Raw genomic sequence first — 12085 nt, 5'->3', positions numbered from 1 at the left:
TCTTTATGAACCATCGACATATTTAGAGTAAACCCATGATCAAATTTTAATTGTCCATCATCATTGAGCCCATTGAACAAAAGCTAAGCAAATCCCATATGATGTTTATGAGTTTGTTCGCATTTCAAAATAAGATTGATAGTGTTATGTATTAGTCAATTCTTGATAATATCCAATATTTATTCAAAAGACAAATTTCAAAAAGATTATATCTAAGTGGAGTTAGATTTATTTGATAGGGTGAAAGTGGAGTTAGATTTATTTGATAGGTATATGTATCACCATAACGATAACGATAATACATATATCAAATAGATTCATTATTTAATATTTGGCACATATATGACTATGGAAGATGTTTCAAAAGGAACCACTATATACATATTTTAAATCAAACTTACGAAGAGAATACATCTCTTCCTCCGAAAAATAATAAAAATCAAATTTGAGTACCGAGAGAATTCGGCTCCATTTCCATAAAGTTTTAAGTTTTTCCAAGAACCCATAAACTTGAATGCTATTTTGACCAACAGTACCCAAACAGGGCTCTTTATAAACAGATCAACATCAAAAAAAGCTACTTAGACAACAAATCCCAAACAATTCTTCACATTAAAAGATGAACATTTGATAGTGATAAGGATTGACACAAGCTTTACTGCTGATAAGGTGAATGATCGTTGAAAATGATAGCAATGCAGCAAATGTAAGCAGAGACAGTCGAAGCAAGCTAGCATAATGTCAGGCACTATTCAACTTTGGTGCTGGAAAAACTCATTTCAAAAGAATGAAAAGCAAGGTACTTTGAAATGGGAAGTTTTAGTGTTCAAAGAGACTTCAACCTACCAGAACAATTTTAAGTGCAGAGGAAAGAGAAATGGCCCACCCTTCTCAACTATTTGTTCCTGTCCTGACATACTTTATCCGGAAACAAAAACATTTGTGAGCAGTGGCCTATCTAGCTTGTATCTCCTTTTCTCCTAGAAATTTACATTTGTAATCAACAAGATTTCAACTGCTATGTCGTGAACTATTTAAAATTAGGGAGCTGGTGGGTATTTAGAACAGAACCTGTTCATTAAGACCATACAACGATTCTCTTAAGTTTACCCACGAAAGTATACTTTTATGAGCCTGTAACGATGTCCTTAATTATGATCACAAGTGAGTAGTAATCTTGAACTTTGCAAGTCAACTTGAAGTTCTTAAAAATCTGTCTCTGGAACAGACTACTGAATCTAAAACAACATTATAAGATTGCTGCTTAACGATGTTTTATTTAGTTGATATATTATGCTACCTGCAGTGTTATCCTCTTTATAAACCATCGTATTAGCTAATATATAATATCAGAGAGTAAGACAGGAGATAATTTGATAAGTGCTTTCATCAATCAAAGCCATTAAACAAGAGATAGAATAATTAAACATCTAAAAAATACCATTATTATGGGATTGTTGTAATTGACTCTTAGTCCAGACCAGACAAGGGATTAAAAACTGAACAGTCAGCTTCAACTTCCAAGAAACTGGAGACCTCTAAAATGAGCGGCACAAGAGAAGCACGGCTTCCCCTACATGTTTACATCCCTATCTACAATCCTATCAATCAAGCAAGCTATGTGACTACAATCTTTAAATAATTGAAATTCTTGATGACAAAATTACTGGATGCCTATTGTGAATAGAAAATGAGCTCTTGATTTCTGATCAAATCTTATACTATCCTACTTATTCAAGTGGGAAAAAAAAAAAAACCTTTGTCGCCTTTCTCTAGGACTTCTCTTCGTCTGGCTGCTCAGGGACAGAATCAACAAAGAACTCCTCCACTGCGATAAAATTGAGACGTTAGTGAGTGGCCAAATGATAAGTTATGTACATAAAGGTTTAGACTCGACTTCTTGGCTTCCTTAAATTTGCATAGTTGATATCTAAAATCTATGTCATTCAACTTTCCATGGACATCTAGGAACTTCTAAGTCGCAAGAGTCATCATACTTGAAGAAAGAAAAGAGTAACGAACAAATGTAAAATGATTAACGTTCGCCAAAATTGCTTGTCATGATAGAAAGGGTGGTTTTGGTTACATCAAACAATTTAGAGCTGAAAAGAGTCTTGCAGTTCCCATACCTAGGTCGTCTTGCTCTGGTGAATCAAGCAGAATTTCCGGGTCGGAGTGCAAAAATGGAGAACCAGGGTAGTTCCCCAATGGTCCTAAATCTGCACCAATTTGAAGAGATTTCATCAATATGCTTAAAGTTATTCCAAGAGAAGAGTGAAAACTGCCGACGAAATAGGATTTTGCATTCTTATTTAAAGCTCTTCCTAAAAGCTATCAACTTCTATAGACCAACACAAGACTTTTCCTTACGGAAGATTAAAAAAGATTGAAAGAAAAACTTCATAACAAATTTGACTGAAGTAACTTATTGGAAAAGGAAAAGAAAAATTAGATTCACATGATACTAAAGTAAAAGGCCACCATTCCCAAAAAATTCCTCAATCGGTCATCTGAAGGATGCCCCACGGCTATATTCATATCAGGGATGAATGAACAGCTACAATCTAGGGTGATCGCTGAATGAACAAGGCATTGACTCGTCCACACAGTATATTTGTTCGACTCCGATTAGGATATCTGTCAATCAAGTCCGACACCTCTACCTTTCAAATATTTTGAGTTGGACTTCAGAGGCAAATTTCCCTTGAAACTGTTGCCCTTGTTCACAAGATAGGGAAAGCTTTTTCTCACTCTCTACGTCCTGCTCTATTTATTGCAAAAAGTATTGTTGAACTACTGCTAGGTGGTTAAAGTTGTTCGGTTTTCAATGGCTTATTTCTCATCATTCTTTTAGTTATTGGCTGGCCATCGAAGGGGCAGGGAGTACTACTGACTCCCCTTTTTCAATAATTTATAACTTGAATGGTATAATGTCTGGTCACCCTTTCTTGTTCAGCTTGGTTTCTCTCTCCCATTCTATTGAAATCTTTGTGATCAGGATCACCTAGCTTAGCTTGGGCGTTTGGATATGCATTTTTCAGAATTTAGATGTTTCTTATTGCCTAGTATAAAGGCCGGAGTGATTGACCCTTCGCAACGTTTACCCTTTCCAGTATTTACCCTGTCTCTTATTGTAAACCTAGCTAAATGAAGGAGGAAAAAATAAGTCCAATTTAGAACAATGCTTATTATTCTAGCCTTGTGAAGTAATATTCCAAAGAAATTACGGTGATCTGAAAAGGTGATATGATACTGCTAAAAGTTCTGTAGACATCAATATAAGAGTCAAAATTAGAGAAATCTACAAATCATCTAGAAATTACCTCCCAAATTTGATAAATCTGTTTTAAGATCTGACAGGCTAAAATTCCACTGAATCAGATCCAATGATCTGAGAGAATCCCTGGAATTTCCTGCTCCATCATCTTGCGAAAGTTGCAGACCAACTGAATTTACGATTTCTGATGTAAATGCAGTATCAAGTGCAGAAGTATCTACTCCAATTCCAGATATTTCTGGAGCAGTGAATGAGAAATGACCACTGGATGCCACCGATGTAGGACTCATAGACATCTCTGACATGGAGGACATTGTACAATTTGGTGGAATAACAGAAGCCACATCAGCCACGCTGTTCATCAACATACTTCAATAAGAAAAAGTATTAGATGCAATAAAATAACTACAAGTTCAAGTGAAAAGTGAGATCAATTTATGAAGCCAATGAATGTAAATACTGGATTACTATCCTCCATGAAAATTTTTAAATGCTCTCTTACAGTCGGCACATGAATCCTAGAGGCAATATCTTAACCATTGGTCATTAGTCCCATGCATATTAGTACGATTTTATATCACTGGATGTAGTTCCTTTAGCTTTGTTTGTAGATACTCAAAACTCCAGCACAAGTTTCTTCCATGCAAAATCTACCACACAGACACATGAACATGGCTGATTTTTCTTGAGGAGAATTTAGCGAAGCAGTAATGATCAATGATATCATGGCAAGACTAGCAGCATGAGCCATGACATCCCATGCTAGTACTTGTGCATAATTACCACTCCCCTAGAGGTAATAGAAACTATATTGAAAAGGGTACTTGCTCAATAAACATGCCAAATTCTTTTACAGTATCACATTTTTTTCGTCTAAGTTTGTTTATATTTCCATTTTATGCAATCTTATTGACCATTTTATAACTTTCTATTGTTTTGTTTGATCGAGACCACAGCATTGAATGTTTTAGAATGTATATTAATAATGACTTTACTAAGGCAGTCTTCTTACTCGTTCCCAGAGTTCATTCTAATAGGATGGAAGTTACTAGGTGCAGGAACTCCATTGACCACATGGCAGCTTGGCATCCCAGAGCCCATGGTATCCATGTGGGGTTGACCTGGCATTGACATAGGAGGTTGTTGAAGGACTGGATATCCCATTGGTAAGTTGTTAACTGCACTGAAAATAAGTAGTGATGAATAACAAAATACTAGTATCTTGCAACATGCAACTCTCTTACTTCAATATATAAAATTAAGCTATCTAAGAGCAGAGCTACAACTAGGCTTGGCATCCCAGCAACCATGGTATCCACTGAGCTAGATAATTACATAATCTGTTTAGTGATATGAGAGCTTACCAGGCATAGGATGAATTCCATTCTGTATAGGAGCTAACGGAACTTTGGGAGGTATCGAATAATTCATGAGACGACATTGATGTTCAAGCAAATGATTGAAAAGAAGGATTTGTTTTTTCAATTTTAATCTTATATAGTAGGCTCTGAAAAAATCAGCATTCTCTTCTTCCAGCTTCTGCCAAACTGAATGAGGAAAGTCCAGAACATTAATAAACAATAATAGATACATAATAATCATCTATAAGTGTATGTGGAGTTATAGTAATTGTTTACAATCATTGATATTTGATTGAACATGAATATTAGAACATAGAACTTAATCAAAGCTCCTAAACTTACCCAATGACGTAAATCCAGGATCTATCCTTGCACGATTCAATAGGGTCTTAACCACCTCATCTCTATTCATGTATAACTGTAGGCACCGCTCTATTAAATTCTGGACCTAGAACAGCATTCCAATTCATTCAACAATAAAGAGATAAGAAATCACAACAGAACATTGAAGATGAAAAAATAAATATAGAAACTAATGGTCATTGTAATTAGAAAGAATCTGTGGCTTACAAATTCAATATCTTGGTGAGAAACTTTTTTGCCATCATTGTTTGAGGCAGAAATCGAACCTGTGTCTGTTATAGGAGCCTCAGTTTTGTAGCTGTTTGGTAGGTTATTTTTGGTATCATCCAGAGCTTTTTTTGAATCTTGAGCTCTCTATGCATGTCAAGAAAGGATCTTAGAATGACAATTAGGTTTATAAGTGTGACAATAACCAATTTATAGTAACCAATTCGGAAACTAAATACTATAATGAGATGCAGGGGAAAATACAACATAAAATGTCCAAGAGCAAGAATATCAACAAGGATTGATGTCCAACAGTCACATCAAACTTCCATATTTGCAGGCATAAGTAATATGATCCGACATCTAATATCATATGAGGCAGCACCCTCCTTAATGGCAATGGTAGAAATATGTCAGGCTGGTAAGGACCACGTAGGATAAAAAACGATGTCTCCAAATTCTATTAAATTTTAAAGCCAAATCCATTTCTTCTTTCAATTAGGCAATATTGGAAGTATAACATTAGCACCACGAAGTTGAAAAATCATTCTAAAATTTGAAGTAAAGGAGTGAGTGGAGAAGTTCCGTTGTAGGCAAAGAACAAGTAAAAAGGTGAAGTTAGAGGAACGTCGAGCTTTCTGTATAAAGCAACAACAGAATTATAAAAGGAAACCTGTGCAGTCTTCATATCAGTTGAAAGCAGAATGATCGCATCTCTCTATACAAATTAGGTATTCTTTAAGTACAGAGAAGGCTGCAGAACAAAACGTGATTATATACATAGGTATAGCTCTTGTAGGCTTGATAATTTCACCTGAAACCAGAATACAAATTATTCAATCACCAGTCCAACCAATAGGACAGATAAGATGAAGTGTAAGAAATATACACCATAAAGTAAAAGCTAACACAACCAATACGTTGCTAATTCATTGGGTAAATTCTTTGCAAAATGACCAATGATGAATGGGAAAAAGAACAGGGATCCTTTAGATAGTTTGAAACCCAAAGAGTAATCATACTAGAAATCCACTGCCAATCATTCTAATTCATTGAAAGACAAAACAACTTTTCAAAACAATGCTTTATATTCCATGCTAGAAATCCACCTACGACTGATTTTCTAATTTAAAGAGACAGAATAATGTTTCCCAGCTTGTGAAGTTCATCAACAGACAATATCCAAAGCCCTCCTAGATTAAACATCCATGCTCCAAAAATTCAAATGAGAGAAACAATCACTTTTCATAACGAACTCAATTCCAAACCAATACCACATGTTACATACTTATGGACTATGAATGGAAATCACTAAAGCATGGAACCTTCGCACATAGGATGAAAACGAGAAACTATATTGTCTAAACTCAATTGGATCTCAAGTTCAACTCAGTTCCGTGGGCATTCTGAATTCCATCATCAATACAGTTTAACAACGAAACAGTAGTGGTATTAAACTACAACAATCAATGTAATCCCAATTTTCATTCCTTCAAACAGATATAAACAACCCGGGAATAAGGAGGGAAGGTTAACGATCTGGAAATATTACCCGCAACCCAGATTTCAAAACTCGGTGAAAATGTGTAATTTCGACAAATTTAGTAACCTAAACTCCGAAACCAAGCTCAGACACGCGTACGATATCGATTGTTGAACAGAAAGGCCAGTTGAAATTCGCAGTTGAGATTTTACAAAAAGCTTAGTAGCTAGAAGACGAGAACAAAATGAAATCCTGCATCGATAGCCGCAAGTGCGAGAAAGAACGACGGAAGATGTATGAATGAAATGGATGAAAAACGGAAATTAGAGGATGGGAATTGATGAGAAAACGAAGCTGAGAGGAAAAAAAATCTTGTTAAGCAATGACTGTGCTCTGATTTTCAGGAAATTTGTAATGAAATGAGAACTGGAAATGGAATGATGGAAAAATGGTGGAAACGGAAGAATACATAGGAGTCGGCTTGGTGATATTTTGAGAGAGCGGCTCAGCTCAGCTCAGTTGGAGTCGGCTTGGCTTTTAGTTTTGACGGCGCTGTTAACGACGAGAAGAAGACAGAATCTTCTCGGGGCATCGAATCACGGGCAGACGACGGTGACGTTATTGTAGGCGACCGCCCAATCACTGTCATTGTCATTTATTATATTTATATATTTTTTGTTTTATTTTAATTATGTATTTTTAACTGTTTTCTTTTTTTCAAAAATTGCGGCTCACTACATACATTTAATAAACTTCGGACTCTCAAAGCATCTTTTTTTATAAGTGTGTGAAAACCTTGACGTGTTTTAAAACTTTGAAGAAAAGAAAGAAAAAGTTCAAAGAGGATAACATCTGCTAGCGATAGGCTTGAACCATTACAAAATCATAATTTAGAATTATACCGATCGTAATTTGATTTTATCATACACTTGAGATGGGGTCCATTTGGGGCGTGCTCCAAATATAAATATCAGAATTGTTGGCCCATCAGTTCTTTAATTTATTGCCATGCCCCATTTCTTTTTTTGTTTTTATTCTTTAATATATATATATATATATAATTAACACCATGATATTATTAATGTGTGGATGAGAATTCTAATTTATTATTTAATCATGGTTCCTATTATATAGTTTGTGTCTAGTCTCTTCTAATTTAAACATATTTTAAAAGAAAAATGTATATTAATTATTTTAATTTTTCATCATTTAATTCACACCCAAATAACCCCACTAAATTCAATATATATATATAGAAAAATATTATTTAATATCATACGACAATACAAAAAATTAAAATTATTTTCTCTTTCTCCTCCTTTCAAAGACTGTAACCTCGCCTCGGGTCGTTAATCATCCAAAATTTCACAAAAAAAAATCAAATAAATATGAACATAACGATAGATAGATAAAATTTGTGCTGGAATGGAAAACAAAACATTATTATTGAAATTTTGAAAAGATGCGCCCAAAACATATGTCACACGTCTCTTGGTTAATTAAGATGAAATTTTTATATAACCAACTTGTAAAATTTATTTTTATATATATATATATATATATAGAAAAAAAAAAAAGGAAAAAAGAATTTTATGGGCAAATATTTGTCTTGATGCAACATTTCCTCACCCACCTCTCAATTTCAATCTTTTCAATTAAAATTTAATATTTGCACGCCAGTCCATCTTTTCAATCAATATGTCACCATTTCAATTTTCTTCAATTACTTTAATAAACTTTTTAATTTTTTTCTTAATTCTATAATTATTTTTCGATTATTTATTCGCTAATTAGCTCTATAATTAAGTTTTAAATTTTAATTCAATGTTAAAAATTAAGTATTTTAATATTAACTGAAGTTTGTTTTGGCTAATTGTCTGGTAATTACGGCTTGGCGGCTGTGGCTCTGCGCCGGCACAAGCTGTCACTAGTGTGATTGACACGTCACCCAATTCAAGATATAAACTTTGAGTTCTCTGTTTGATGTAACTAATGATTTATGATTAAAAAGTTAAATCCAAACATAATAAAGTGAAATTAAGATAATCGAAAAGCTTCCAATTATAATCTGACACGTGGCACTCAATTTGTCCCTTCCTACGCCACCATCAATAGGAAGGATGCTGACAATTTTGGAGTGTCAGATGTGGGCCCGATGGAATCAATTTGGGACGTACACGTGTCGAAAGGAGAACTGGAGATCGTGGCTATACGTTGACCGTTAAAAGGGTGGTCCGAGTCAATGTTGGGACAATATTTTCAAAATTCTGGCCAAGTTCGTCTTACATATGACTGCTGCCGTGACGTGGCAAGAAACTAATTTGCAACATTTTGTTCTTATGATAACTATTTATAATATTATATAAAGTAAACAAATTTTTAATTTTTAAATTCATATAGACAATTTCACCATTTTTTTTTCTTATTTTACTTATTATTTAACTTCTTTTTTTTATCTTGCCCTTAATTTTTTTAGTTCAATTAATAAAAACAAATATTTAAAGATTTAAATACTTTTAAAATATAATGCAAGACAAATATTTCAAAAAAAAAAAAAAAAAACTCATAATAAGTATAAAAAAATAAATAAAAAAAAAACCTCATAATTTTACTGTATTTATCTTGATGGTTAATTACATAGCTCTAATTTAATAAAATATCATGTACTAAACACGTATACTTGGATAATTTTATGATATCAAATATTCGATGATTAGATATTGATGAAAGTAGCCATGAAAGTGATAAGACAACAAAATTTTGATATCAAATATTTTACGATTAGATTGAAGCAAATAGCATGAAAGCAAGAGGACAAATGGCTGTCTAAAAGGTTAGACTTGGCTAATGTGGGGGAAAAAAATCATTATAATTTATGAATAGTGCAAAGTGTCACAATTTTATCGGGAGGAAGTAGGTTGTGATCCGACACGTCAAGATATACAAAGGGCGATCATCCGACCACGTGAGGGCCAAGATTGAGAAGTGTCATGATGCGACCAATGAAGACGGTGTATCATCAAACACACAAAGAATGTGCATTGAAGATAAGTTGAGACATATGCAAAGTTCAAGAGAACAATGCGACACGAGTATCGAAGACAAACTCAAAGATGGTCTGGTAGGGCCCTGGGCCATAATCTTAGAAGTCGGAGTTTCGATATGAGTTTGGACATGCGACATGAGAATTAAGTTAGTTGATATAAAAAATAAAACTTACCAAATTTGGTGTCAATCAAATACTGAACAGACTATGCACGAGGCTATATGTCCACTCGCCAAAATGATGTCTATTCAATAATGATTGGAAAATGCCTCAAAATGTAATATAGGGAGAGACATGGTGTTGACTCTCCACCACTCCTGTGGCCTATGAAGCTACACCAACATATGTGTATTACATTGTGGTCGAGCTATCTCGGACGTCTTTCTTTCAAGGACAGTATCGGAAGGCACAAGTGTGCTGATATTGTGCCCGAACCCATGAGTCGGAGATTAGATTATGCACTCACTATCTAGAACATATGTCATAAGTGGCTTAGCATGGACACAAAAGAGTCCAACGCTCGAGAGAACCCCAGATGGATGAACGTTCGAGATGTCTCGTTGAGATAATTGACACGTGGATCAGTTTCCAATGGATGTGTCTAAGCAAACTAAAATGGTCGATGTGTCTCGAGTCATGGGATGACATCACAGTGCATGAATCGTGTTGTTGGGAACCAAGATGACGATGAGATGCAACGTGTTGTGTCACACACGATTAAACATGCATGCACGAGCGGCGTCAATGGCCGAATAAGCTTGGATTCGACACAGTAATGTTCAGTTGGCGAAAACAAACATCGCCTAAGATCCAACAAAACCACAAAGCCAAACGAAAAATGTGAAGGGGGATTGAGTCCCCCTTAAAGCTTGTTATGAGCATGTCAAGATCACAACATCGCACGGTCGAAGAAGTACAACCTTGACACTAAGATTAAAAAAATTTGATAACCCAAAAATTTCACTCAACCCAATTCAACCTATAAACTTGAATTGAGTTATAAAATTATATATATGGTCGATTACGATCCAATTAAATATATATATATATATATATATGTGTGTGATTTTTTTTATTTAAAATATATTAATAAAACATTTAGAATGGGAAGACTAAACAAAATAAAATTGTTATCAACTAACATGACATAATATGATAACGAAACATGGGTCCAAGCCCATCTAACCCCTATAACCATGTTAGCCAAAAAAAAATGACGACTTATAATTGAGCGTATGCACTACAGATCTCCACAATAGTATAATATCGTCTATTTTGAGCATAAGCTCTCATGGCTTTGCTCTGGGCTTCCCAAAAGGCCTCATTTCAATGGAGATAATATTATTTGGTTATAAACTCATGATCATTCCCTAAATTAGCCAATGTCGAGTTTCAACGTCCCTAGATTCAATCTCGAGGAATGGGGTAACGTCGTACCTTCTCCTCCACTCGTCTAAATCCTCGTGTGTAGTGGGTACTTGTCACATCAAGAAATCTTGTTGTTTCCATCATATAGATAAACATTGACATGGAGAGACAATAGTTTAAATATGGAGGTATACCCCACATAAAGGTATGCAATCTTAGTTGTGCTCAGCTCCTAACCACTCCAACCACATCATTATATTAATCCAAACACAATTTGGAATAAATGTTTTATGAAATATGTAGTAAAAAGATTCAAACCTGATTGAAGTTCTTATCAAGTTCCGAACCATCCAAATGAGAATCTTTGATATCTCGATTGTCTCTGCACTCCATCATATATGTCAAGAGTCCATTGACGAGAAAAGGAAGGGCCAAACCAATTCAGCTAGGTTCTTCCATACGCTAGAACCCTCGTGATTGATTGAAAAAAAACAAGTGAAAGAGAGAGATTTACGGTCGAGAAACAAAAGAAAACCAACTTGAACATACTAATTTATTTGAATTTTCTTTCCCGAGGTATTAAATAAAGATTCAAACCTCTAACTTTTTAGTCATAATCAGATATACAATTTTACACACAATGAACATTTATACATCAATCTACATGGTAAATTTTTTAACCTATAAAATATTTATTTGCATACGCAAAAAAAATAAAAAAATAAAAAAATAAAAAAATAAAACTCACTTTTTCTTTTTTATTGAAAGACTCCATGCTAAATTCATTCAATGAGATAGTGACGTGGCAGGCCATAATTGGTAGTTTTCTTTTTCTTTGTTCTTTTTTAAAGTAGTGGTAGGTATTTGTTATATTTATTTATCAAGTTCTATTAATCAACCATTAATATATTTAGATTCGAGATAATAAAAACTAACTTTTTATGCGAAACTACGCGTAAGTTTATCTTCTATATCTTCAT

At 34.2% G+C, this 12085-nt stretch overlaps 1 protein-coding gene across 2 annotated transcripts; it reads right to left on the bottom strand.

Moving 5' to 3' along the window:
* Positions 1 to 1419: 1419 nt before the first annotated feature.
* On the bottom strand, positions 1420 to 7143 carry LOC111800209 (uncharacterized). 2 transcript variants are annotated; one of them, XM_023683803.2, is made up of 9 exons: positions 6761 to 7143; positions 5882 to 6022; positions 5209 to 5355; positions 4981 to 5086; positions 4642 to 4824; positions 4290 to 4455; positions 3324 to 3631; positions 2130 to 2219; positions 1420 to 1828 (listed from the first exon to the last, which is right to left on the bottom strand). In XM_023683803.2, the coding sequence occupies exons 2-9, from the start codon at positions 5894 to 5896 to the stop codon at positions 1773 to 1775; spliced, it is 1071 nt and encodes a 356-aa protein (XP_023539571.2). In that variant the 5' UTR covers positions 5897 to 6022; positions 6761 to 7143; the 3' UTR covers positions 1420 to 1772. The 2 variants fall into 2 exon arrangements, with proteins under 2 accessions (XP_023539571.2, XP_023539570.2); XM_023683802.2 differs by having other exon boundaries at positions 3324 to 3646; positions 6761 to 7142.
* Positions 7144 to 12085: the final 4942 nt, after the last annotated feature.

Source organism: Cucurbita pepo, chromosome 8 (assembly GCF_057944985.1).
Source record: "Cucurbita pepo subsp. pepo isolate OVF chromosome 8, ASM5794498v1, whole genome shotgun sequence".
Taxonomy (NCBI): Eukaryota; Viridiplantae; Streptophyta; class Magnoliopsida; order Cucurbitales; family Cucurbitaceae; genus Cucurbita; species Cucurbita pepo.
The sequence above is the reverse complement of the archived record's forward strand: the minus strand, read 5'-3'. Positions and strand labels throughout refer to the sequence as shown.